This window comes from Mesoplodon mirus (genome assembly GCF_964341445.2).
Source record: "Mesoplodon mirus genome assembly, chromosome: 3".
In the NCBI taxonomy this organism is placed as follows: Eukaryota; Metazoa; Chordata; class Mammalia; order Artiodactyla; family Ziphiidae; genus Mesoplodon; species Mesoplodon mirus.
In genome coordinates, this window is record NC_138978.1 from 18,011,445 (window position 1) to 18,039,220 (window position 27,776).

Consider the following 27,776-nt stretch of genomic DNA (forward strand, 5'->3'; position numbering starts at 1 on the left):
GTAACTCATTTCTTTCTAGTGCTAAATAATATTCCATTGTCTACATGGACCACAGTCTGTTTATCCATTCAACCTGGTCAAGAACATCTTGGTTGCTTCCAAGTTCTGGCAGTGCAGAGTTTTCGGATGTATAGAGTTGTAGTTTTGGACATGCAGTCTTGCGGAGTGTAAAGCTGCTTTATAAACATCCGTGTGCAAGACTTTTGCATGGACATAAGTTTTCAACTCCTTTGGGTAAATACCAAGGGGCACAAATGCTGGATTACATGCTTAGTTAACAGTATGTTTAGCTTTATGAGACACCATCAAGCTGTCTTCTAAGTGGCTGCACCGCCACTTGGCATCCCCGCCGGCAGCGAACGCAAGCTCCTGTTGCTCACGTCCTCGCCAGCATTTGGTGGTATCAGTGTTCTGGATTGTGGTCATTCTAACAGGTGTGTGGTGGTATCTCAGTGTTTGGTCATATTTTGAAAAAGGAAGATAAAAAAATATATGCAGCCTATGACTATTAACTAGTCAAAAATCACATGTTTATGCAAAAAGAAAGGACTTATAAAAAATTTTTAAAAAACCGTTACAAGTGATTTTTCCTTCTATGATCCAAACTTCCCCCAATGAAGCTTATTAAGCTGAACCATATGAAATTGCCAATGGTCACCCACTTCTGGCCTACAAAAATGGCAATTTCATATGGTTCAATCTAATAGTTTTATAATTAAAAGAATTTTTAATAACTTCAGATATTCATAGCATTTATGTTTATTCTATACCACCACCCACTCTTTAATATAAAGAAACATTTCCACGCATGTGGGCAAACGAGCTGATTGGTCTAAAAGCCAACCTTTAGAATTTTATAATCCAAAAAAGTAAAGAAATCCTTCTAAAAGGACATGAAATAGCTGATAGAAAAAAAAACACCTAATGAAGTTTTCACCATATTTAAGCCCAATTCTGAAAGATGCAGGCAGGTTCTCTACCCACTACCATGATGGTACTTCTATGCTATAAATTCAAACGGTTTGCAGAAAGCCTTCGCCGGGTCAGGAAAGTCAGGATGTAAAGTCAAACACTGGAGCGATTCTCTGTAGGAGGGTGTGATGGGGGGAAAGTTCTGTCCCTCCTGGATTTCCCCTCTCGCTTCTGCCTGCCCTTCCACAGGCCTCCTTCATCTTCAACCAGGACCCACTTCTCCAGGCCAGCTGCTTAGAGGATGTTTACTTCCCTTTTCTGGCCTCAGGACAAGGCTGATTTTATTCAGCAAAGTACCCTGATTCCTTGTGCCCAGAAAACAGGATCTGAAGGACAGGAAGTCACTCTGTGAAAGAGGCAGACTGAATATCCGTCTATAGAGATGGGACTTTTTTTTTTTTTAACAGTATAAGCACATGTGTAGAAAATATCTAGACAAATATGTATATCAAACTCTTAGCAATATCTCTGGGGGTGGAATTAAGGAGTGCTTTCACTTTGCAAGTTACACATTTCTACGTTGTTCAAACAGAATAAGCATTGCTTTTGTAGTCAGAAAACCACTAAGGAAGTAAGCGAGAAAGGGAGATCTGCTTTGACTGACCTCTTTTTTAAACTTCCTACCACTCCTCGCTCAGCTTCTCAGCCCCTACTACACAGTTCCCACATGGTGGAATTTCTTTATCCAAAAAAAGGGAAAAAAGGGGTTGGAGAAACAAACAGCTCATACCAGAGACCGCCACGGCTGGGCACCGTGCTAGGTGCTTCCCCGGCACCATTTGCCCTTCTGCTGAGCTGGAGCATCCAGCCCCTTTGGAACAGCTATGAGAGAAGCCCAACTGGGCAGCCAAGGACTCCAGCCAAAGATGCACTAACTGACACAGGGTACTAGCCTTGAGGAACCAACCCAGCTAGCTCTAGGGAAGGGCACCGGAAGCCCTTCCCTAGAGTTAATCGGGTATCTCATTACTCTTCCAAACAATGCCATGAGGCAGGTCCCCGAGGTCCACGTCCCTATATCAAGGATGGAAAAGGAACAATCAGAATGAAGCGCCACGAAGGCACAGCTCCTCTTACTCGCTGCTGGGCTCCCAGCACCCAGAACAGTATGTGGCTCATGGGAGTCTCCAGAAGTACTGCTGGTGGATGTGGGAGTGAAGCCACCCAGCCTCAGAGAGGTGGAGTGATTTGCACAAGGTCGCCCAGCCAGTAAGTAGGTGGTAGGCAGAGTCAACGTCAGGCTCCAAATCCATGAGCCCTTCTGTGGGCCTCCCTTGCTTGGTGGCACTTGGGAGCAAGAGAATGTTTCAGGTCCAAGCTCTACCTCTTCCCCTCTCTCCCAGGCCACCGCCACTGCCTGCAGCTCCTGGCAGGAGCCAAGCTTTGCCCAGCCTAGGCATCCAGAGGGCATTCCAGCAGAAGCGTGTTCAAAGCAGGCCTTTCATGGATATGCATAGAAGAGAACGCGAGCCTTGCCAGGTGAGCTGGCCTCTACCCACGCCACCTGCTCACCTCACTCCTAAGCCCCGACTTAAGCATAACTGTAAAGTCCATTAAAAAAAAACACACCTGATTTAATTATTACTTAAAACAAGAATTGTAAATGTTTAAGGAAACAGATCTCTTTTTAAAACAGCCATTGCATAAACAAAGATTTAACTGAAAATGAGCTCAGAATGAGGCAGACCCGAGTGGGAATCTGAACTCAACAGTTAACTGGCAACGTAACAACAGATAAACTACTGAACCTCACCGAGCCTCAGTGTCTTCATCTATGAAACTAGGATAACACCTACTTTCAATGGGACCAAATGAAGATTAAATCATTACGTTTAAATGAGATAACGCATTTACTTAGTGTCCTGGATACGATTCTTGGAACACAGGGGTGTTCAATAAATAAACACTATTGCTATTAAAGACAAGACCATAAAAACGACTGCACGAGAAAGGACTTCAAAAAGCCCATCTTGCCCAATACTCTCATTACAGATGAGGACTCTGAGATCCAAGGAGGGTAAGTAACTTCGACAACTTCTGATTATCCAATACAGCACTTACCATGGGCCTTATGAATAGTGGGCACCCAGTAAACATACTGCATAAATAATACCCCATATGAAAGAACATATTCACCTAATCTGCTTAAAAATCACTTAAAACAGGTCCAGTGTAAGGGTATTTATTCCCTATGGTTTCTATCTGGAATCATTTTCTTTCTTTCTTTTTTTTTTTTTTGGCCGCACAGTGCAGCATGTGGGATCTCAGTTCCCAGACCAGGGACTGAACCCGTGCCCCCTGCAGTGGAAGCTCAGAGTTTTAACCACTGGACCACCAGGGAAGTCCCTAGAATAATTTTTCTAATGAAAGACAATTTCTCAATGGGAGTCAACATTCATCTGGACCCACACTGTCCAATACAGTAGCCACATGTGATTACTGACGTTTAAGCTACTGAAGTAAAACTAAATATTCAGTTCCTCAATCGCACTACACATATTTCAAGGGCTCAAGAGACACATGTGGCTAGTAATTACAGGATAGCACACAGACAGAGGGCATTTCCAGCATCATGGAAAGTTCTAGTGGACAGTACAGCCACAGGAGAAGACATCCTTACGTAATGTAGCCTTTACTTACTTAAGCGGTGGATTGGTTTCCTCAACCCTACTGTCTGCTAACAGCACTACCAGAAGGAAAGAGGGTAAAGACCTCAATAGCCTTCCTTAGCCTTCTTGTTTTAATCCAGATCTGCATATTCTATCAAGCCTAATTTCCCTTTAAAAGTTCAAAACAGTACATCCTTGGGGGGGCAGGGGGATATTTGGGTCTAGAAGGCAATGGGGACTGGGGACAGGTAGAAGTATGACCTTTAACAAAATGTGCTCTGAGCAAACGCAGAATCTGCACCACTGTCCTCCACATCAGTAAACTGAACGTTCTCCAAAACAGGTCAGCAACCTACCCACCCAGCCTCACCCACACAGAAGGGCCGTAAAAGGGCGGGTATGCACCTCTGCTAAGAATCTGTGGTTTTGCAACAGGATGTGATTGGTGCATAAGCTAATTTCCTTTACAATTCTGATGCCAAAATACTCATGTGACCCCATCTAAGCCCAGCACAGCCTCACACTTGCCCTCTTCCATGATCCACAGAGCCTAGAAGCCCTATTAGATGGAACAAGGCCCAGAGAGCAAAGCTCTCTGCAGCCATGCCCACCTCTATCACCTTCTCCGAGGTCCCAGAAGGCTGGCACACCCTCCAGGAGCCAGGAAGACCACCTGGCACCCTTAGTTCCTAGGATGCTAGGACACAAGACCAAATTAGAGACTGGCTATGATCTTCTCATATGATGTTGAGGCCCTTTCAAAAAAACACAGGGTGCCAGAAGCATTTTTATAATATTTCACCCTTTATGTAAAGAAGGGGGGGAGAAACAGAATTTATTTGTATCTGTTTGTTATATCTAAAGAAATGAGGACAGAAAAGAAAATGTCTACACAGAAACTCACCAGTGAAGATCTATAGCAAAATTATTCGTAACATCCAAAATCTGGAAGCAACCCCAAATGTCCATCAACTGGTGAATGGACAAACTGTGGTATACCCATGCCATGGACTACTACAGAGTCCCATACGGCACTAAAAAGGAACAAAATAGCAATACATGCAACAACATGGATGAATCTCCAAAAAAACCCATGCTAAGTGAAATCGGTCAAGCACAAAAATCCATGTACTGTGATTCTATTTCTATGAACTTACAGAAAAGGCAGAAGCACAGTGACAAAGCAGATCAGTGGTTGCCTAGGGAAGGGGTGAGGGAAGAGGGGAGGGAGTACAAAGGGGCACGAGAGAACTATGTGGGGTGAGGGAACTATTCTACAACTTGACTGTGGTGGAGGTTACAGGATTATTACCAAAACTCATTAAACTGTCCTCTTAAAACTGGGGAGTTTCAGTGTATGTAAATAATGCCTTAATAAATAAAACAAAGAGAGACCCTAGAAATATTAACAGTGGTTACCCAGGGCTTAAGGATTTAGGGAGGGAGGGGCAAGCTGGAGGAGACTGGGCAAATGAGGACAAGGACAGGAGGGAGATTTTTCATTACACAGTCCTTTATGCACATATTTTCACTTCTGAAAGTTGTGACTGTATTGCCTTTTCCACAACCGAGTTACAATTCTTTCAAAGGCAAACGCAGAGGAGGGCTTCGTGCACGGGCTCAGCGGGGCCAGTGTGGTCCAATGGCCGGTTCCTGTGGGTGGGTTCCAGGCATGAAAGGCTTCAAGGGGGTGGGGGTGGGGATGATGAAAAGTCTGATCCAACCAGAGTTGCAGGTAGAAGACCAGCCCTGTCCTCTAGGCCCCGAAGCCAGCACTCCGGGGCCTCCTGTCACATGTTAGCAAAACAATAGCTACCATTTACTGAGCACTTCCTATATCCCAGATGCTACTACTCATTTGGCATATAGCACCTCATTAATTATGATGAATCAACAACACGGATGGAGCCCTCACTGCGTGCCACGTACGACAGCGGGCATTTTACCTGCTTTATTTAACTATTTACCTCAAATAGACTCTGTGATGAGGAACCAGTCCCAGAGAGTTAAATGAAGCCCCGAGCTATGTAGCTGAAAGTGGAGGAGAATTTAAACCCAGGCGGCCTGGCTCCAGAAGCCAAGCTTTACATCTCTGTCCAAGAACAACTCTGTTCTTGGGACAGAGGCAACACTAACTTCTACACCCATGCAGGCTGTGGCTGGGGAGGGAACCCACATCAGACACCACCTGCATCTGTGCGCCTGGCCTCCACTGCAGCACAAGAGCCCTGCCAGGAGGGTCTTGCGTTCTCACATCAGAGAGGAGGAGCCAGAAGGATGGAGAGAGTCACGACGCTGCTGGGCTCCAAAACCCTTCCTCCGTTAAGCTGCTTCCTTGGCTAACAAGCAGTGAGAGCTGAAACCCAAATAAAAGTAAGAAGCATGTTTGAAGACAAAATGTTCCTGAGCTCCAAAATTTTAGAAGTCTCTATTTCTTCGAGCAAATGAATCACATGTCCAGGTCAGAGTCCTGAGCTGCTGTCGGAGAAGCTAGGAACCACGGAGGTACCACGTGAACAGCATCCTGCAACTACTCTTCAAAGCGTGGAGAGAGCCGATACTCATCAGCCCAATATGAGGAAAATGAGGCCAGGAGGCAGGAGGGGATTCGTTCAACATCACACAGCAGGTCAGGGGCCGAGATGTGGCCTGCATTCAGGGTTCCAGACCCCTGGAGCAACTGCTCTTTCTGCCCCTCCAGCATTTTCCAGAGTGTGGTATGCAGATCACCAGGGTTCGAGAGAGGTGTTAGAAGGGATATGGATGAATGCAATTTAGTGGTTACCTAATTTAAAAAAATTTATTTATTTATGGCTGCGTTCGGGCCTTCACTGTCACACGCGGGCTTTCTCTAGTTGTGGTGAGCATGGGCTACTCTTTGTTGTGGTGCGTGGGCTTCTCATTGCGGTGGCTTCACTTTGTTGTGGAGCCGGGCTCTAGGCGCACGGGCTCAGTAGTTGTGGTTCGAAGGCTCTAGACCGCAGGCTCAGGAATTGTGGTGCACGGGCTTAGTTGCTCCGTGGCATGTGGGATCTTCCTGGACCAGGGCTCAAACCCGTGTCCCCTGCACTGGCAGGCGGATTCTTAACCACTGCGCCACCAGGGAAGTCCTAGTGGTTACCTATTTTTAATATGCATAGAAAAAATATAACTAGCACATCAAACGTGTGATTTTACAGATGTTTTCTGCTTAGAGTAGATTGAGGTGTTAGGCACAAGAAAATTTAAAGAAAAACATTAAATAAATAATAATAAACTGTGCTGGTAGATGGCCAAGTAGGGGAACATGTCCTACCCCATCCTGGGCTCACTCTGGCCGCAGGCTAAAGCAAGAAAGAATAAAAGGAAAGGATGAAACGAAAGAAGGGAGAATGGAGGAAGCCAGGGGAACAACAGAGGTGTGGAGTCCCGCCTTGGTCCCCGCGGGTGACTCAGCCCTTGTACAGGGACTGAGTGCCCCGCAGCTCAGGACATCAAAGTGCCTCGCTCCCCCCTCCCACCCCCGCCAAGCTGACCCAGCCTACGCTACAGTCTTCCTACCCCAAACACGCTAAGGTCCAAATGCCACACATGAGCCCAGTCCGGGGGAGTAAATGTCCTGAGTCCTAAGTAGTCCCCACTCCAAGAGTACTGTCAAGGTGACCTCCCTCTGTTCCCTATACTTGAGTCAGCTGTCAGTGTTTAACCCATTTCCTTGCCTCAGTGACTCTCCTTTCTCTTTTGCTGCACGCTTCTTTCAAAATTCCAGGGCAGGGGGGGCCAAAAGCCCCCCTCAAAGCCTCCCAGCTCACAAGAGCCCTAATTACCAAGGCTGCCTTGGTTTAAAGGACAATTTGGGTTCACACGTTTCCACACCAACATCAGATGCTGGGAAGTATAGCCGGAAAACACTGCAGGGTAGCCGAGCTCTCCAGAGCTGTGCCTGTCCCACCCCTGTGGGCCCTAAGAATGGGATGCTCGTCTAAAATCGCCAGGGACACAAAGGGCCTTATCATCAAGCTGTAGTCGGACCCCCTCCAAGAGACAGGAGCACACACGTTTTAAGACAGGAAAAAAGTGATTTGCAAACACTCAAGCCTTCTTAGACTCTGAGAAAGACTCACTGGTTTACTAGAAAACTAGGCATCAAATACTCAAAAGGATTATACTTTCCTCCACACCACCCTCCTACAAAAAAAACCCCCAAAATTTGTGGAAGAACGCTATTAAAATCTTCTTTTTAAAGCAGCCTCACTGTAACTACCTCTACCTCACGAGGTACGTACAACATGGGCCACAAAACAGGCTTGGTGGGCACCTGGCGTGAATAGCTGATTCTCTTCATTTGCATATTCCATTCTGCAAATTTGCCAGCTTGCTAAGATGTATGTGTAACCCCCAGATCAATACTCAGGGCACTTGCACGTTCATCCAGACACGCGCAGAGTGGTGAAGAATCTGGGTCGCCAGACGTGCGCGACCCAGCTGAGTGTGAATGAGGTGATCTCTGCCTTCTTGTTTCAGCTCTCGAGCCGAAAACAGAGCCCCTCTCACAGTCTATTTAGTGCCACATTTTTCACCTTGTTGTTGATTCTGCTGTTTAAAAACGGCCCCCAGGGCTCCCCTGGTGGCGCAGTGGTTGAGAGTCCGCCTGCCGATGCAGGGGACACGGGTTCGTGCCCTGGTCTGGGAAGATCCCACATGCCGCAGAGCAGCTGGGCCTGTGAGCCATGGCCGCTGAGCCTGCACGTCCGGAGCCCGTGCTCCGCAACGGGAGAGGCCAAAACAGTGAGAGGCCCGCGTACCGCAAAAAAAAAAAAAAAAAAACGGCCCCCAGCGCAGTGCTGCCCAGCATCCCAAGCAGCAGAAGGCTGCAATGCACTTACGGAGAAAACACGTGCTGGACAAGCTGTGTTCAGACCTGAGTTACAGAGCTGTCAGCCATGGTTGATGAGTCAACAATATGTATGAAGTAAGGTGTCCTTAAGCAGAAACACACATAAAACAATGTCTTTTTTTTTTCCTCATGTTTCACATTAGATCCTCAGATTCACATACTTTTACCAACCTCTCCCTAATTTCCTGACCCATGGCAACCAATTTTCTACTCTGTTTCTATGAGTTTGACGTTTTTTTAAAGATTCCACATAAGTGATACTATGCAGTATTTGTCTTTTCCGGTTATGTATTAATCAGATGATAGAAATGTTGTCACCAGAGCATCTCAGGAACCTTACCATGCTCCCCTAGGAATAATGGTTCAGGATCTGCTAACTCAGTGTTCGTGGTGACTTTACAGAATGACAACCCAGAGCAACAAGAACAGACTGTATACACACAGGCAGGGAGAGCAGGTTCACACCTCCAGATACAAGCTACAGGAGCAGTCATAACAATCAATAAGCAATAAGAGTAGGAAAAAGAACAAAAAGTGCTGCACAAAGACCCTCAGAACAGTACAACATACAGAGAAAAATCAGAAACCTCTGCTTGTCCAACTTCAGGGGAATGGTAAGTAACAGTATCGGCCAGTTGACGTATTAGTCATTTAAAATGTTCTCGAAGGGTTTATAACAAGAAAATTCTTGTGAAAAAAACCGGGATATAAAAATAGCATAGACAATATGAACTCAATCACATGAAAAATGTTTAAACTATATAGACACAAAGCTGCTAAAGCAATATACCAAAAAGTAAACAGTACCTGCTGGCAGGGTAAGATTATGGGCAAATTTTTTTTCTTCTTTCCTATATTTTCGAACTTTTCTATAATGAACACATTACTCATTTATTTATTTACTGGCCACGCCATGCGGCTTGCGGGACCTTAGTTCCCCGACCAGGGACTGAACCCGGGCCCAAGGCAGTGAAAGCACCAAGTCCTAACCACTGGGCCGCCAGGAAAGTAAGTCCCCGAATACATTACTTCTATAACAAAGAGAAAACACTGCAAACTTTCTTTTAATAACGTCAGATTCCAAAGGGATCCCTTACATCAGGGAACGAGGTCAGGAAGCTTCCCCGGGTCCCTGCCACTGGTGCTCACGCCCAACTAGAAGGCCACACACCTCCTCCCCTAGGCTGTGAGCAGCTTGAGGCAGGGACTGCCTTTTCTTCAGTCCAGTGTCGCAGAACCTGGCACAGAGCATGGCACACAAGAGACACTCAGCAAATAATGACAAAGAAAGGCAGCGGGGCGGGGGACGGGGACGGGCAGTGAACTGACAGCAAATAATACCCAAGGAAAGAAAGCCAACTGCTGGGCTGCCTGGGTAAAGGCTGTGTCGTCAGTCTGGTCGGGCCATGGAGAGGGTGCTGAAATGGACAAGGGCAAAATCGAAATCGGAGCCTCCACCCTGGCGTGGGACTTCCTTTGCGAGGTGGCCCTGTCTCCCTGCCCAGTCACATCAAGCTCTCCCACTCTTTTGGCTCCCACAAGTTTAAATTACTGTTGGTTGCCCTGAACATGACGTCTGCGTCTGGCACATGCTGTTCTCTCTACTGCCATGTCTATACCCGCCCCTTGTCCTCCTGGCAAAGGCGTCCTCTCATCTTGGCTCCAACAAAACACCTCTCCCTTGGGGTCCCTGCCTTGACTCTCCTCAGCCAGACCCCTTCTTCAAGGCACCTGCACACACCCCTTACAGCCATCATCTTCCCTTCCCCAGGTCCTTCTGAGGCCCAGAGACAGGAACGAGCCAGACACCGGGGGTCACCAGACGGTCTCATGTGGTCCACAGATGAGCATCTTTTATCATCAACCGTTACCTAAGTTTATTTCAATGTGTACTTTCTACTCATGGCAATTAATACTGGTTTTCTGCTTGTGGTCATGACAAAGTTTCTCTCTTAGGACGTTTTTGCAGGAAAGCAAGGAGCTCTCTCTACTTGGTCAGAACAGTGAGCCAGACTGAAGAAGCGAAGTTTGCCAGACAGGGAGAGTGGGGCCAGATCAGAGGGCCCTGGGGGACACCGGTGAGGTACAGGCTACAGCGCTTGTTAGAGCAAAGTGACGGGAAGAATGTGTGGAGAGAAAAACACTTGTTCTCTTTAGCCCCACAATCCCACTCCTGAAGAGTTATCTTAAGGAAGTGACTCAAAAGGAGGGAAGACAAATACATACAACACACGTACGTGTGTGTGTGTGCGTGCGTATTTGTGTGTGTAGATAAAGATATAGACAGATATCCACTGCAAGGAACAGAGAGCACAGTAAAGGGCTTACAAATGGCTCACTTTTTGATCCTCACAACAACCCCAAGAGGTAGGTTCTCTGACGTGAACATTTTGCAGAGTCTGAGGACAGGAGAGACTGAGCAGCGTCCTGCACCACTCTGCACTCTCCCACACTGCCACACGGTGCTCCTATTTCACATCTGAACAGCTGCACCTCATCCCATTGAACAAACACACCGCCGTTTCAACCTACTGCTGAACAGCCACTTTCCTCAGCATTCTATCACTGCCATTCATGTCTCCTGTGTACATTGCAGGAACTCCCAAAAGGACCTGGGTTTGAATCTGGACCTGTCCCCAGATTTCTTTAACTCAGGGTATGGCTTTCTGCATTGGTCAACCCAGCCGCCATGATGCTCCCTCACCAGGTCATGCTGGAAAGCGTGGTCTTTCTAATGTGTTACTGGAGAAGCACGTTCAAAGATGAGTTTTCAGGGAATTCCCTGGTGGTCCAGCGGTTAGGACTCTGTGCTTTCACTGCTGAGGGCCTGGGTTCAATCCCTGGTCGGGGAACTAAGATCCCACAAGCCTCGAAGTGCGGCAAAAAAATAAAATAAAATAAAAATGGGCCTGAGTTTATGTGGCGGAAAAGACAATGGCCTACTCCAGAGTGTGGCGTCCAGATTCTAGAGTGTTAGACAGAGGATCCTAGTCTCAGCTGCCTGGTGATTCGCTGTGGGCTCCGGACAAACCACAAGCCCCATGTGAGTGGTGAAATGCCATGACACAGCAGAGGTGAAGGGCAAAGGCTATAACGTCAGAGCAGCTGGGTTCAAGTCCTGGCTCTGCCACTTACTAGCAATCTTTGTAAAATCTTCAAATTTACATAAAGTCCTAAATTCGTAAGACCTCATTCTTAGGAGAATTCTGGAAACTAAACAGGATAATGCATGTAAAGTGCTAAGTAAAGTATGTAGTAACAGATGTACTGCCACCCTGTCCTTATTGACTTGGAGGGCCTGCTGAATGCTTCAGCTGATTTGGAATCTAGCTGTACTTGTTCCAATACACAGCCCATCACCTGAGGCTTAGAAATCATTTTTTTTCCCTTTCCTTAGAGACTCTGGCATGTAATGGAATTCAACTCACAGAATTTTAGCGGTTAATCCAATGCCACACAAGGATGTTGGAGTAAGACTGAAGCCTCACAGAGCACTCTGAGCTCACCACACAAAGGTCCAAGACTATTTATATGTCCATGTTCTGCCAGTTAGGCACATGATGGGAGGGCCCTTCCTTGGGGACCACAGCAACCAGTTCTTGTCTGTTATCTCAAGAAATGCTTCCTCGACAATCAATATGTACCAAACAGATCCCACGGAATCAAAATAAAAGCAGGATCTGGGGGAAAATTCCCAAGATGCTTTTGTGTGCTCTCCATCTGGAATTCAGCAAGCTCAGAAACCACAGTCCATCATATGCAAATGTTGAATCATTATGTCGTACACTTGAAACTAATACAGTGTTGTCAATTATACTTCAATTTTAAAAAAAAAGGAAAGAAACCCATAGTCCATCAACACAAAAGCCCTATAAAGCCAGCTTTATGGGAGGCAAAAGGACAAGGGAATTCTAGCTAGCAGTTAGATAAATGCCTCTGGAGAAGGTTATTTAAAAGAAAGAAGAAATCGAGGTAGTTAAGAAGTTGGGAAGATTGGACCTATTTCCCAGGAACATCACCTAGTGCCAAACGAGATGACAAGTAATAGAGGTTGCCCTGACCCAAGGACGTGGAGACCCTGCCCATCTTGTGGACAGATGCTGACACCCACAGCCCGGCACTCTAACCTCTCTGAGGACAGGAACCTTGTTCAGTACCTCTGTACGGTTTCATCTCCTCGGGTTGGAATAATCACTTACCCACTAGTTACCTAGGAGAGCGGCAACCACTGCCTCACTGCTCATTTCCGGCCCCAGCTGCAGTGTGACACAGCCAGGGCATGGAGCTGGTCCCGAGTTCGAATGCTAGCTTGCTCACCGACAGCTACATATTTCAGAGTCCGTCTGGATGTGCACAGAGCAGAGGAGGTGGTGCAGGGAGGAATAAAGACTATAACAGTGCCCGAGGCCTCAAAAGCAATTCCACACCTGACGTGGGTTAGAAGTTTCTATGCGGGACATGAGGCTTCCTTGTAAACGAAGAACTGCAACGACTGCGTGCTTACTCTCCCGCATCTTAAGATGGGCTCCAAGGCACCTAAGCCAAACTAGGAGCAGTCACCTAACAGTCTGCTTTGAGTGGCAAAGAATTTTAAAAGTACTAAAGGACATTCGCTAGATGTTCAGAGGAAAGTACTCCTACTTTCCTCTATACATGAAAATGCACCCTTGGACCAGCCTCCAGGGTGTACTGAGGGCTGGATTTTGGAATCAGAAGGATCGAGTTTAAAGGCCACCCTGCCCCTTACTAGCAGTGTGATCCTCTACAAGATTCACTTTAACCTCTTAGCCCTCCATTTTCACAACTGCAAAATGGGAGCATGACCAGGGCAATGAGAAAGATGACATGAGACGGCACTTGTAAGGTTCAGCACAGACAGGCTGATGCCATGCAAGTCCCCCTGCGTGATAAACCCTCTACGCCAACGTGCAGACGCCTGCTCTGTGTACAGGAGCGGCCCAAGAGCGAGCCCCTGGGAAGCTGGTGGTCAGGGCCTCTCCTTAGTGTCATCATGACACCCGCATTTGATTTACAGTATTCCTTAATACAGGGATTTTTAGTCAATCCAATTCTCTTCCCTATGGAATGGCGTTAATTTGCAAGACAAATGATGAGATTCCTGTAGATAATAAGGCGCCATCATATGAGGCCTGAGCTACAGCATTTCATGTGTATTACTCTTATTTAATCCTCTGTGAAGAGGAGGACATTATGTCCATTTCACTGATGAGGAAGTTGAGGCTCAGAGAGATGAAGTAGGTAGTTCAAGCTCACACAGTCCCTAAGCAGCCAGATCCAGGGGTCTCCTCCACTATACTATACCAGGCTGCCTTCCAACAATCGTTTCTTCCCCCACTGTATCCTGCCTCTTTCTTATACCCCTAAACCCCAACACTCTACATACCTTAAAATCAAACACATGTTCTTAAAAATAAAACATGAAACCCCTGAGGCAGTGAACTCTGGCGGGTCTGTAGCAGTTCACAAACGCAACCCTGGTTAGCAGCAGCTGAGAGCCCCTGGGAAAACATGCCACCTTCAGAAAAGGAGAAAATGGATCAGAACACGCAGGGCAGGTGCGGGGGAGAGGGGGGATGAGGCTCACTGATTAGCACCCTGCCCTGCTCTCCTCAGAGGCGCTGCGCACCGTATGTAACTGGCGCTCCAGGGTTGGCCACTCATGCCAAGAAAGAAAAAAAAATTAAGCCATTTTCCAGAAGAGTGACTTTTATTGTAACCCAGAACAAAAGCACCATTTCAAGCAACCTGCTCATGGAGAGGCAGGTGCGTGCTCTGCAAGGCCTGTACTAACAGGGTGTGTTTCCAGTGAGCTCTAGGAGAGACAACGCCTCCTCTGGGAGACGGACACAGACGCGCAGTCCCAACTCCTTCCAACACAAAGCAGAGGGAGTTTGCACATTTCAAGTCTCTTTCGGCTCTAATAACATGCCAAGAGTCCATGTTGCTGATAATAACACAGTACTGTTAATAAAAGTAGTTAACGTCCTCCTGTGTCTGGCTTTACATGTATTAACTCATTTAATCCTACTTAAGTCCATCAGAAATAGATCCTCTTATTCCCACCACTTCACTGTGAAACTGAGGCAGAGAGTGAAGGAAGCTCCAAGGCTGCAGGTTCGGACCGCGACCCAGGCGGTCAGGCTCCAAAACCTGCCTTTCACTGTCCTGGACTCTAGAATCAAGACTTCCTTCAACTCCAAGGACGGCCAGGTGTGTGACTTCGGGCCAAGGGCTCAGCGTCTGCCACGTGGCGGAGCTGCAGTGAGTGCCAGCGCAGCGAGGGTCCCCGTTCCCGCTAGGCCCTGGTCCTGCCACCGCCGGACCCTCCAACAGTTTCAGCACCAGGAGTGGCCCGGCCAGCTGGAGAGCACCGACCCAGCCCCGGGTCAGACCCCACACTCAGCTCCTTCACTCCTGTTACGCCCACATCAAGTGACACAGACCTCCTAGGAGCCCAACACTGATGTCCTGAGAAGCCAGGTGTGGCCAAGGGCTCATGTCCCAAAGGCGATCTGGACATTTGCTAGAAACCTTCACTCCAGAATCGCCCTGCCCTAGAGTTTGGTCTGTATTAGGCTGAACCACATGAAATGCTGATATTCAGCCATTTTTGACCAAGGAAAACAGCAAGTTCGTGTGGTTCAACCCAGTGTGGGGGAGGGCACTCACCTTCAGCAAGGACCTGCTAGACCTTCATCAATTCAACACCACGGAGCCACGGCCCACGGGCCAGGAACAGTGGAACACGGCGACAGTACTCACAGCTCTGAGCAGGGGACGCAGCATCTGTCTTCCCTCCGAGGACGAGAGACAGAACGTATCAGGCATCGTGGCGGTAACCAGCTCACGCTGCTCAAGGTCATATGACTATTCAAACGGCCAGTGTGGTCCTTCCCCTCAGCTTCCTGGGCAACCTGACACTGTCTGTGGTGCCCAGGCTGGGACAGGCTTCACAGGAAAAAGTCCAGGACACCCTGTATGGTCTCGTCAATGAGGGGCTGTCACAATGACTAGGATGTATGCCAAGAACAACGGTGCTGCCCAGAAAGCCAAGGTGCATCCCTATGGTTTAGCAGGTATCTTTCTAGAAACAGACCGAAGGTTCCAGCTGCTTCCCTTTTCAACAAGCTGAACCAAAAAACCCTCCGAACTTCTAACCTACACCCAGACTTCTTCAGCCTCCGTGGCTGGACCTATAGGTGAACCTCTCGACCTCAGTTTCCTCACCTGTAAAATAAGCATCCTGGTGGGTCCATGCGTGAGAGGAACAGGACAGCAGAGTTCAACAGGCATGAGTGGACGGACCTGGATCAGAATGCTGACTCTGCCACTAACTAGCCAGGGCCCTCAGGCAAGCTACTAAACCTTTCTGAGCTTCAGTTTCCTTATCTGCAGGAAACAGACCTCACAGAGCTGGGGTTGAGAGAATCAGAGAGTGACTGTGCATCCAACAGGAACACAGGCAGAAGGGAGGTGGTACTGTACAGAGTCCAGGAGAGAGACCCGAGAACCTAAGGGAGGAAGACTGCCGTCTCAGGGCACCTCCAATTCCTGTTCCTCAAGACCAAGTCCGAGGGCTTCCCTGGTGGCGCAGTGGTTAAGAATCCGCCTGCCAATGCAGGGGACATGGATTCGAGCCCTGGTCCAGGAAGATCCCACGTGCCGCAGAGCAACTAAGCCCGTGCGCCACAACTACTGAGCCTGTGCTCTAGAGCCCACGAGCCACAACTACTGAGCCCGTCTGAAGCCCGCACACCTAGAGCCCGTGCTCCACAACAAGAGAAGCCACTGCAATGACAAGCCTGCACACCGCAACGAAGAGTAGCCCCTGCTCGCCACAACTAGAGAATACCTGCGCGCAGCAACGAAGACCCAACGCAGCCAAAGATAAATAAATAAAACATACACAATTTATAAAAAAATAAATGATGTTTGTGCTTAAAAAAAAAAAGACCAAGTCAGAGGCCTCAAATCCCAGGACTACCAGGGCTCCACACCCCCTATGGCTGAAAGAGATTTCAAGACAGGAGCTGTCTGGAAGAGGAAACAGAAGAAAGCAAGGACAGTACACATCAGAAACTCTCACAGAAGAACTTCCCTGGTGGTCCAGCAGTTAAGACACTGCACTTCTAATGCTGGGGACGTGGGTTCAATCCCTGGTCAGGGAACTAAGATCCCACATGCCGTGTGTCGTGCCATAAAAAAAGAAAAGGAAAGAAAGAAAGAAACTCTCACAGAGCCAAGAACCTGAAGTGGCCCAGCCTGCACTGCTGTGTTGGGTCCACATCCGGCCCCAGGGACCATGCACTGACCAAGCTGCACTCAGCAGAGAAGCAAAGGACTGATAAAAAACAAAGCCAAGGGCTTCCCTGGTGGCGCAGTGGTTGAGAGTCCGCCTGCCGATGCAGGGGGACACGGGTTCGTGCCCCAGTCCGGGCAGATCCCACATGCCGCGGAGCGGCTGGGCCCGTGAGCCATGGCCGCTGAGCCTGTGCGTCCAGAGCCTGTGCTCCGCAATGGAAGAGGCCACAACAGTGAGAGGCCCGTGTACTGCAAAAAAAAAAAAACAAAGCCACAGGTGAGACAGAGACAAATTCAAGAGCAGGTCTTTCAGTGGCCACAGTACCTTAAATCACTTTTCACCAGGAGTGTGCAGTGGATAAAGCCCTCCTCCTCTCGGTTTCTGAGCATAAAACTGCATGCAGGGGCTTCCCTGGTGGCGCAGTGGTTGAGAGTCCGCCTGCCGATGCAGGGGACACGGGTTCGTGCCCCAGTCCGGGAAGATCCCACACGCCGTGGAGCGGCTGGGCCCGTGAGCCATGGCCGCTGAGCCTGCGCGTCCGGAACCTGTGCTCCGCAACGGGAGAGGCCACAGCAGTGAGAGGCCCGCGTAACGCAAAAAAAAAAAAAAAAAAAAAAAAAACAAAAAACTGCATGCAGGAAGCCCATCCATGTGAACTCAGACATACCCCTTCAGGGCCAAAGCCTCATAATGAAGAAGCCTCAAGAAGCAGCATGACATGTGAGCAAGCCAGACCTGAACTGTCTGTCTGCCTCTCAGGGCTGCAAATGACAAGGGAAGAGGGCACTTGGTGGGAGGCTGCTCGTCACTGACCCCAGCAGAAAGAGTATGTGCAAAACCATCTTTACACAACCCTAACATTTTAAACTAAAGATAGTTCACTTGGTAACCGTAATGAGTCCTCTGCCCAAATCTCATGGAAACTTTTGAGGCAATAAGCCCAAATCCCGCTAACTAACCACAATTCTAACTCAGAAGGGTCCTGCTGAGTTCAGTGCTAGAAGAGGAAGCTTCGCGGAGCAGTTTAAGCAGTGGGTGGAGAAGTTAGGGGTCTGAGCCAGTGGAAACGACCGCTTGCAATCGGCAGTGTGGTAAGAGCTTCGCGGCCAGAAAGCACTGGGCTGGAAGCCCTTCGGATCGCCAGCCGTGGGCCAGGGACTCTGCCTCTCGGGGTCTCAGCAGAACTGGGGGCCACTACCACTTGCATCCAGGCTGCCTGGGAGGTTAAATACAACACCATCTATCAACCATCCACGTTAATAAAATAATCACTCCTGCTGCACCAACGAAGTACCAGGCGCTGTCTACACTTGCCACGTGCAAACTCACTCAATCCTCACAATAAACCCCCTGGGGCAGGTGGGTGTAAACGCCAGGGTTGCTACATTAGAAGAAACAGGACTACCAGACTGGAAATGTATCGCTAGAAAGTTGCAGACGAAGGCTCGTCTCACAGGTGTCCAGAGCTGTCCGAAAGCCGCGGGGCGGGAACAGGAGGAAGCCGGGAGAAGGGACGTGTTGCTGCCCCTGCACTGATGCCCAAGTTGGGCAGAATCTCAGACCTGCCTGCTGCCATTTGCCTCCTCCATTTAACCTGAAGACCCGTGTTCTCATAGGTCTGACTGCGGCGTGAGCGTCCACGGAATGAATGACCTGATGGAACAAACGTGAGCGGCAGAGGCACCCGGCGTCCGTCTCCGGAGGCAGGCGGGCCTGCGTGACGAGGGCGACGTGAAGGCGGCGCAGGCTGAGCGGAACTCGGGGCCACCCGCCCATGCGGGAGGGCTGGGCGGCTGGGTCACTGGGCTAACCAGACTGAAATCCCCGTTCGGGCATTAGTAGCATATCAAGGCTTTGCAGGCACCACTATCTGGGATTTAAACTGCCCCAAAATAGTTGCTGGGTCAATGATAAAGCATCCTCTCCAAATGCCTGAACAGGGCAGCTCTGGGGGCAGAAGCTTCCCCCTCAGCCCAGAGGCGGTAAATCACGATGGCTGGCTCTGCCTTCCTATCTTTATCTTTCTCACCCACCCCTTCCTGTCCATCCCCACTGCGGCCAGGACCCTTAGAACCTCGCAGGCTTAGCGCCTGTGAATGCCTCCCTCCAGGGCCCTCCCAGCTGCACAGCACCGCCAGATGACTCTTCCTAAAATACCACAACTCTGCCAGCCTCCTCAAATTTCTACCTGCCCTGTCAGAAATCTAACTGGCTCCACACTGTCCCAGATCAAATGCAAACTCTCTAGCTTAGCAACTCAGGCGCTCCACAACTCCCTCCCGAGACTGAGGCTCCCTCACTGGCCATCCACTCTGCGGATGGTCCCCAAACTCACAAGGCTGACCATCACCCCGACCTCAGCTCTTGTTCCAGGCCCCTGCACCCACCCCATCCTCTCCACCAGGGCAAGGTCTCCCCGGGTTCACACCCAGCCCCCACCAAGGCTGCCTGCGGGCTGGAGTGGTCAGCAGGGCAGGGCTCTGTGGAGGCAGTGCACTGCAGGCGAGCCTGCAGGGATGGGACGACTGGCCCTTCTGAAGGCTTTCCCTTCCCTCCTCCCTCCTCGCTGCACTTCATTTTCTGGATGCACCTTGCCTCCCCTTCCAGATTAGAGGACAGGGATTATGGCTTCTCTTTGTGTCCTTACTCTGTGGTATGCAGAGTAAGACAAATGATAACCCTGGCTACCACTTACTGTGCGCCAAGCGCTGGGTTAAGCACGTCACAATTTTCACTTCTTTCTCCCAGTATCCCTATAAAATGCCATCCTCACGTTACCCATCAAGAAACCGAGGCCAAGGGAGAGTAAGATCCTCGCTGCGGGTCACACACTGAGTCGCAGAAACAGGACTCCAAGCCAGATCAGCCCAACCCCAAAGCCCATGTTCTGTGGCGCAGGCAGAAGACAAAAGTGCTCACCACTCACTCATCCAGCGTCTATGAGGCACTTACCAAGCGCCAGGCGGCCCGTGCAAGGTGCTGGGTGTTTGGCGGGAACCCAACAGACAAGGTTCCTGCCCTCACGGAATTCACAGGCTCTGTCCCTCTTCTTCCAAGCCCGGAAGAGGGCAAGGACTCAGTTCATAAGGGGCTCCACCGGGCACAGGCGAGGCATCCAGAGCCTGAGATACAGCATCAGGCTCCAGCAACACGTGGTGTCCACAGCACAGGGAGCCTCGTCTTCTGTGGTGGAGGAGAGCCTCTGGCTCCATCAGGGACTTTCTTCATTCAAGACACAGCCCAAAGCCAAGCAAACTCCAAATACTCCTTCAGCAGGCAGTAAGCAGTGGAGAAAACAGGTCCACCTCTCAAGTCAGAAAACCCAGTTCCTCCACTTAGGAGCTACAGAGGGACTATCCACTTACCCTTTGAACCTCATCTGTAAAATGGTGATAATAATAGTCACTAGGCGTATAATTTTGTGCCAGACGCTGTTCAAAGCACTTGACAAGTATTATCTCATTTAATCCTCATAACAGCCTTATGAGGAGGTACTGTTATTAGCCCAAGGCCGTCTGGCTCCTAAGTCCTAACTTCGCATGCAATGCCGGAGCTCGTGGCGGGCAAGGCTCCACCTCCTCACGCCAGAGCGCTGATCTCTAAAAGCCTTAGCTTGGAACTGGCATTACTCTCACTGGTCTTAACGTGGGTGATCTTGTACCCTTTGGACTTCCACACCCCACTCTCGCTGACGGGATCTGCCTCCGGGAGAGATGGCACAAGAGCCTGCACTGTGAGCCCTACCTCTCACTGTTTCTGAGCCTCCGGCACAGGAGTCGGGGGGGACCCAGAGCCAAGTCCCAGGCCCGACCCTCACACCAGCCACTCAACCTTTCGAGCATCGATCATGGGGTGAGGCAGGACCTAGGTCCTACCTCAGGTTTCTGGATGACGGTAGATCCTCAATCAATGGAAGCTACCCAGGTGAGAAGGGCAGGACTTCTGCGGCACAAACCTTCCCGGCTGGGAGAGCTTCTGGTCTGCAGGGGACAGACCACATGTGCAGCGCCATTCACCTTGGTGGTGGCGGCCAAACAGGGACAGGCATGCTCCTCAAGGCCGGGGCTGAAGCCGGGCACAAGCCCCAACTTTCTCTGAAGTCTCCTGCATTATCTCATCCAAGTGTGCTTGCAGTTACATTAAACAAGGCTCTGCTTCCTTTAACTGTAGGTAAGAGTGACACGCCTCCCTGCCAGGCAACATAAGCTGTGAAGGTGTGGACCCTTGTTTGCCTTGTTTACCATGCTTCCTTGTCCTGAGCACACAGAGCAGCACAGAGGAGGCACTTCATAAATACACCCATGAGCTTCAAGCGGCTCCTCACACACCACTGTCTTTGCCTAATGCCAAGAGTTTCGCAGCCTGGGAAGCAGGAGTCTCAATGTTCAAAGTACCTGCCCAGCCACCATTTCCCTGTGCTGTCAGTCATCTGTCCTCTCCCCTCCCCCAAGGAATGTAAAAGAAGAACAGGACTTCTGAGTTATAAATAGGAATATCTGCTTTCAAACATACGATTTAGGGCTTCCCTGGTGGCCCAGTGGTTAAGAATCCTCCTGCCAATGCAGGGGACACGGGTTCGAGCCCTGGTCCGGGAAGATCCCACATGCTGCAACTAAGCCTGTGTGCCACAACTACTGAGCCTGTGCTCTAGAGCCCGCGAGCCACAACTACTGAGCCCGCATGCCACAACTACTGAAGTCCCTGCGCCTAGAGCCCTGCTCCGCAACAAGAGAAGCCACCGCAATGAGAAGCCCGTGCACCCCAACAAAGAGTAGCCCCTGCTTGCTGCGACTAGAGAAAAAGCCAGTGCGCAGCAAAAAAAGACGCAAAGCAGCCAAAGCTAAAATAAATAAATTTATTAAAACAAACATATGATTTAGCATCTCTTTAATCTCAAGCTATGGATCGCTGGCTACTTTTTTCAAGCATTCCACCAAAGAGCAGCCAGTTGGGTTTAAATAAACACGGCTGTATATACACGTGGGGTCTGAGTGGAGCTAGACCTACACCAGGAGGTCTAGACCTACACCAGGAGGTCTACACCAGGAGACCAGCCAAGACACCAACTGTATTGTTCCACCTTGTAACAACATATCAGGCTTCTCCTATCATCTCTTGTCAGGCCAAACCATCTGGGAGCTGGAGGGACAACTCATGAGGGGGGCCCAGCCCATCCCTGCATGCTACAGCCCCACCATCCAGCACCAGAATCATAACTCTAAATTAGGACAATAATTCCTAAATTAGATGCTAGAGCTGGGTAAGGAAAAGTGCTTTGAAACTATAAAGCACTTACAGATAGTGGGAGATCATTACCTGCTAAGAGAATGCAAGTAAATTCCATTTGCTTATGCATTCGTAACTAATGCCAACGGAAATCACGGAATTTTCTCCAAAGTCCAGTGCACTTTAGACTCTCAAACTGCTATTTCCCTCCATAGATAACTGAGATCTAGCTGGTTTCTCTACCATCAACCCTACTGAAAATAAAACCACAGTGGTTTTAATACATTTACCTATTACGCAACCCCCCACCACCACGTCTGTCCTACTCCAACTGTCTACGCTGGTTTCTTAGTCAGAATATTCAAGTAGGGGATAAACTGAACAATAAGCAGTCAGAAATTACCTATAAGCCTAGGGGATACTGAGAACTAGTTATTGAGAGAATGAGTATGAAATCCAAGTGGCTAAGTTCAAGACACACCCCAAGCTATTTCCTTCAGTGCCAGGTACTGTTCTAGGCCCCAGGGATACAGACAAGCAAAAGAAAAGACAAAAACCTCTGCCCTCAAAGGGCTCACGTTAAATAAGCCTGCATCCCCAACAACGCATAAGCAGCCTGGGACAATGGAAAGGATGCAGTTTAGAGCCTATCAGATGTGCTCCCGTCAACTAAGCAACATCTTGAGAAAGTTCCTCCATGCCCTGAGCCTCAGCTTCTTCACCTGTAAAATGGTAATACACAGCATCCCTCAAAGGGTTCTGTGTGGATTAAGTAAGTGGAGCACAGAGCACAGTGTCTGGCATCTAGTAGCCACCCGCCCCCCCGCCCCCCGCTCCTACTCCCCACAGAAAAGTTAGCCTTTTTCCTCCATTCCTTCCACAGTCCTTACAGATTATCCAGGTAAGACCCAAATACAGGACTCCTGAGAAGCCTCACATATCATCCTGTTCCTTCTGGGTCATTACAGGCATTTTCACATCAGGTCTGGAGACTCAGGCACTGAGGGCCAAGACAAGATGCTCCCCCCACGCCCCCTGCTACTGCCAGAGATGCTGCCTTGAGCAGCCCCACTTGGCCATCCCAACCATCCTCCCCTGCTTTTGTCCTGACAGCAAACTTGCAAAACCTCACTCCAAGTCCTCACCCAAAACTGTCCTGGAGAAGTCCTTCCCCACCCAGGCCTGGGACTGCTATCGGAGAAGTCCGATAACAATGGCCACGCTTTTCATCAACATACAGGAAGGCATGAAGAAAAAACTCAGCCACTCTGAATTAGTCACCCTAGTTCAGAAGCAACAGCCCTTCCTTAAACAAGGCACCTAGAGCCCCAAAACTCTTTGGGGCCCCAAGTCCACATGCAAACATCTGCCAGCACCGGGCCAGAGGAGCAGGTGGCCACCCTTAATCTCAGTCCACTCTCCGAAGACGCCTTGGCCACGTGAGGCAGAAGCCCTCTGGTCCTTCCAACCTGGGTGCTGGGCCTGCCCTGCAGAAGGTTCCAAAGTGGAGGGAGGGCGGACTCACTGGTCGGGGCCTAGGTGAAACCTCGAGCCAGTCACAGCACCGCCAGAGCACCTGCCTTCATTACCAAAACAAACAGCACGACTGCAGCGAGCTCTCCCCCTCGGAGTCTGGCTCACCTGATCCGAGGCACCTCCATAATCAGCAGTTCCAACCCTCACGAGTTGACAGTTGAGGGGGAAAGGGAGGCTGCGCCTGCTGGGGTACATTGTGTCCGGGCCGTCTGTTGGCCTCGGGGCCCGGGGGCCTCCCGACGGCAGCGGCCTCACAAGGGCGACTGTGCGTTCATCCCCGTCCCGCGGCTCCCCCATCCTCATCCCTCGGCTCCCGCACACGCCCCGGCGCCGCGGGTCCCAGCAGGACGCTCCGCCAGCACCGCACCCCGCGGCACCCAGGCGGCGGCCGCGGGAAGCGCCCGCAGAGCGCCGCGCTGCCTTCCGGGCATACGGATGCCCGCCCTGCCCTCGCTCGCTCCCAGACGACCTCCTAGAAGGGGCACCGCTCCAACTTGAGAAGGCACAGCCTCGGGACCCCCATCCCCAGCCGGGCTGGGGAGCTGCTCTCACTTCCCAGGGGCGGCAAAGAAGGTTCGCCCTAGGTAGAGGGGAGGGGACCACCTGGGTCAGGGGCAGGGCAGGGAGCCGGGCCCCGGAGGGAGGGTAAAGCCCCGGACAGAGTGAGGCTGACGCAGGCTACGCCGAGAGTGGTGAGAAGTCCTGGGAAACGGACCAGGGAGTGGGGGGAAGGGAGTGACGTCCAGGCGGGGGCCAGGGGCGGAGGAGGGGGGTCCAGACTTAAGACCATGGAGAGAAGAAAAGATTCACGCTGAAGCCATGGAGGACAGGAGAACAAATGCGGGTTGAAGCCATGGATAAGGGGCTAACGGGGGGTCCGGACTGAGGTCATGGAGAAGGGGGGAGGTGGGGGACAGAGGCCTAGCCTGGACCCTGGGAGGAAGAAACGACGGCCTAGCCTGAGCCGTAGGGGCTGGGGCTGGGGACCTAGCCCGGGCCATGGGGAGGAGAAAGGGGGACTACGCCTGGGTCCCCTGAGGGGGTGCCTGGCCTGGACCACGGGTCCAGGAGGGTCTAGCCTGGGCTACGCGGGAGACTAGCCTGGCCCCAGAGGGGGAGTGTGGGAGCCCAGCTGGAGCCAAGGGCGGGGGTTGGGAACGGGAGGCAGGGTCGCTGCCCACCCAAGCTGCCGCTCCCTCCTGAGCGGGCAGGGATGGTGTCTACCTGGGCTCCGGGACCCCGCCCCTCCCCCACCCGGGGGAACCCACCCTTCGCGGGCCGGGGGTGGATGGGGGAAGGGGGACGCGAGCTCCGGCAGGGCCCCCGGACCTGGGGGAGGGGGACGTCGGGCCTTTACCATTGTGGCGGCGGCGGCGGCGGTCCCGGTCCCGGCGTCTGTGGCTCTCCCCCCCGCAGCAGGGCCCGGCGCTTCCACTTCCCCGGGTGCCCAGGAGTGAACATCCGGGTCAGCACCTCCCTCCTCCCGCGACGGGCCGCCGCCACCTTCCTTCCCCGCCCCGGCCCGGCCCGGGCCCGCCCCCTACGCAGCCGGCTCTCGGCCAATGAGCACGCAGGGCCGCAGCGATCGCCAAGTATGGAGCGCGGCACGGGGGGAGGAGCGCCGAACGGGGAAGTGAGGGGCGGGGACTGCGGGCGGAGCGGGGCGGGGCGCGGCGGCCGCAGGATGGGTGGGCGGCCGCAGGATGGGTGGGCCGCCCCAGGGCTTGGGGCGCGGGGTCGGGTTGAGGGTTGGAGGCAGGAGCCCGGGCCGGGGGAGTACCTGCTACCCGCAGCTAGACCCAACGCCCGGCCCTGTGGGTGCAGCAGCGCGGGGCGGCACAGGGACGGTGCCCGTCGGCCTCCGGGCGGGGATGCGGAAGGCGCTGGGTCTAGGAGGGGTCAGTCCCTCCCCGCCCCACCGGGGCACGCGCTCGCTCCTGCGGCGCACCCGGAACTGGTGCGGCCCGCGGGGCAGGCCCATCCCGGAGAGATAGAGTAGTGAGTGAACCTGAGATGGAATCCCAGCGCTGCCACTTGCTCCGTGTGGGACCTGGAACAAGTCGCTGCACCTGGGCCCGATCTCTAGAAAAGGAGCCTCGGCCCACATTACTCACTGAGCACCTACCACATACCAGGCCTTGTTTGAGGCACCAAAGATAACAGAGGTGAACAGGACAGGACATAAAGATGCTCTCACAGCTACCTGCTACGGGAATGCTGTGAGGACCACACAGGTAGAAATGAGAAAACCCGGCGCGATAGATGTTAGGTGTTAAGAGTATTTTTTTTTTTTTTTTTTTTTCGGTACGTGGGCCTCTCACTGTTGTGGCCTCTCCCCCTGTGGAGCACAGGCTCCGGACATGCAGGCTCAGCGGCCATGGCTCATGGGCCTAGCCGCTCCACGGCATGTGGGATCTTCCCGGACCGGGGCATGAACCCATGTCCCCTGCATCGGCAGGCGGACTCTCAACCACTGCGCCACCAGGGAAGCCCAAGAGTATTTTTACATTTGCTACAGAGAGCCCTCCCATTTGCCGAGTGGGGCTGCCTCATTCCACAGAGTGACTCAGAAATTTTTTTTCTCTTCATTTAACAAATATTTGTTAAGCTTGGTCTAGAAGGCAGGAGGCCTGGGATGCTAGCCCTGCTAATAATAACTGCCTTCCCTAGTTCGCTCTCTCTCTCTTTTGTGAGATTCAAATCAGGTCACCCGTGAGGGGATTGTAAACTGTAAAGTGTTGCACAAAGGACAGGAATGAGCACCATGAGCCAGGCCATGTCCTAGGCCCCCGTCTTCAGGTAGCTCATAGTCAGGTAAAAGCTGCCACCAGCATAAAAAACGATACAGGTAAGTACCACAAGAATGATTCAGACCTGTATTATGGGAATTCAGAAAAGGGTGTGGCACTTTGGAATTTTCGCTTGATATTTATTGAGCATCTACTGTGTACCAAGCACTGTTCTAGGCTCTATGGATAGAGCAATGAACAAGACCATCCGCGTTGTTGCAGAGTTTGGACCGGGGGAGGGGAGACAACCAGCTACTAAGTAAAAATAGAGATGGGGAGGAAAAATCAGAGTGAGGGAACGGGTAGGCAGATTAGTAAAGTGGGGCCAGCAGAGAACTAACATTTGATCAGAGGGAGGCACAAGGAACAGCAGGGGCGAAGATCCGATGGGGACAGTCCCTGGTGTGTTGGTGGCACAAGGAGGCAGAGGTGGCTGGCCCAGACTGAGCAAGGGGAGAGCCCCAGGAGCTGAGGTCAAAGAGGTGCAGAGCAGTGACAGGATGTGGCCTGGCCTTTCAAAGGATCAGGAGATTGCTGTGTTCTGAATGGACTGTAGGGGGACTAGGGCCGTTAGAAAGCTCTTTCTGTATTGAAGGCATTTTTTATTTATTTCAAAAGCACATATATGAGGCTTTCTATGGGATGGATGTTGTTACGCACTTTACAAATAATAACTCGTTTACTCCTCAGAGGCCTGGGGAGGTAAAAACCAAGGTCACACAGCAGAGAGACGCAGATGCTTAGTGGGCATGAGAAGAAGAAAGGAGTCGGATGATGCTAAGATTTTTAGCGTCATCAGCACTGGAAGGATTTGCCGTTTATTGATCTGTGGGAGATTGTAGGGGGAGGAGCAGGGGTTTAGGTGTTTTTAGGGGGAGGAGCTGGTAACAGTCAGTTTCAGGCAAGTTATGTTTGAGATGTCTTTTGGAGATTTAAATAGAGATGTCAAGTAATCAGATATGAAAGTTTGGAGTTGGTGATAAATTTATGAGAACTGTCAGCTAATAAATGATATTTTGAGGTACTTAAAAGCACGAGACACCTAGGTGAGCTCACTTAGGAGATCAGCGTAGAGAGAAGAGGTCAAGAAGAGAAAGAGGAACCAGCAAGGAGCCTGAGAAGGAGTAGTGACCTAGGAGGAGGGAAGAAGACCACGAGAAGGTGGTGTGTCCCTCCTGGAAGCTAAGAGATAAAAGCATGAAGGAAAGCTTTGTGAAAGAAGTGACATTTGAACTGTTTAATTGAAGAAAATAAGATTGAAAGAAGCCTTGCTATTCAAAATGCATTACCTGTATTTTCTCATTTAATCCTCCTTACAACCCTATGAGGGCAGTGCTGTTATTTCTATTTTACAGATGAGGAAACTGAGGCACAGAGCGGTTAAGTAACCTGCCTGAGACCACACAGCTAATTTTTTCAAAGCCAGGCAGTCTGGGACCAGAGCC

At 50.8% G+C, this 27,776-nt stretch overlaps 1 protein-coding gene across 2 annotated transcripts in view; it reads right to left on the bottom strand.

The window, feature by feature from the left end:
* Positions 1-25,065, bottom strand: part of CAPZB (capping actin protein of muscle Z-line subunit beta) — a 136,695-nt gene extending 111,630 nt beyond the window's left edge. The window contains exon 1 of one of the 2 annotated variants that reach the window (XM_082612551.1): positions 24,900-25,065. In XM_082612551.1, coding sequence (XP_082468677.1) covers positions 24,900-24,902 — 3 coding nt within the window. In that variant the 5' untranslated portion in view covers positions 24,903-25,065. The remainder of the gene's footprint in view (positions 1-24,899) is intronic. The other variant, XM_082612550.1, reaches the window with a different exon arrangement.
* Positions 25,066-27,776: the final 2,711 nt, after the last annotated feature.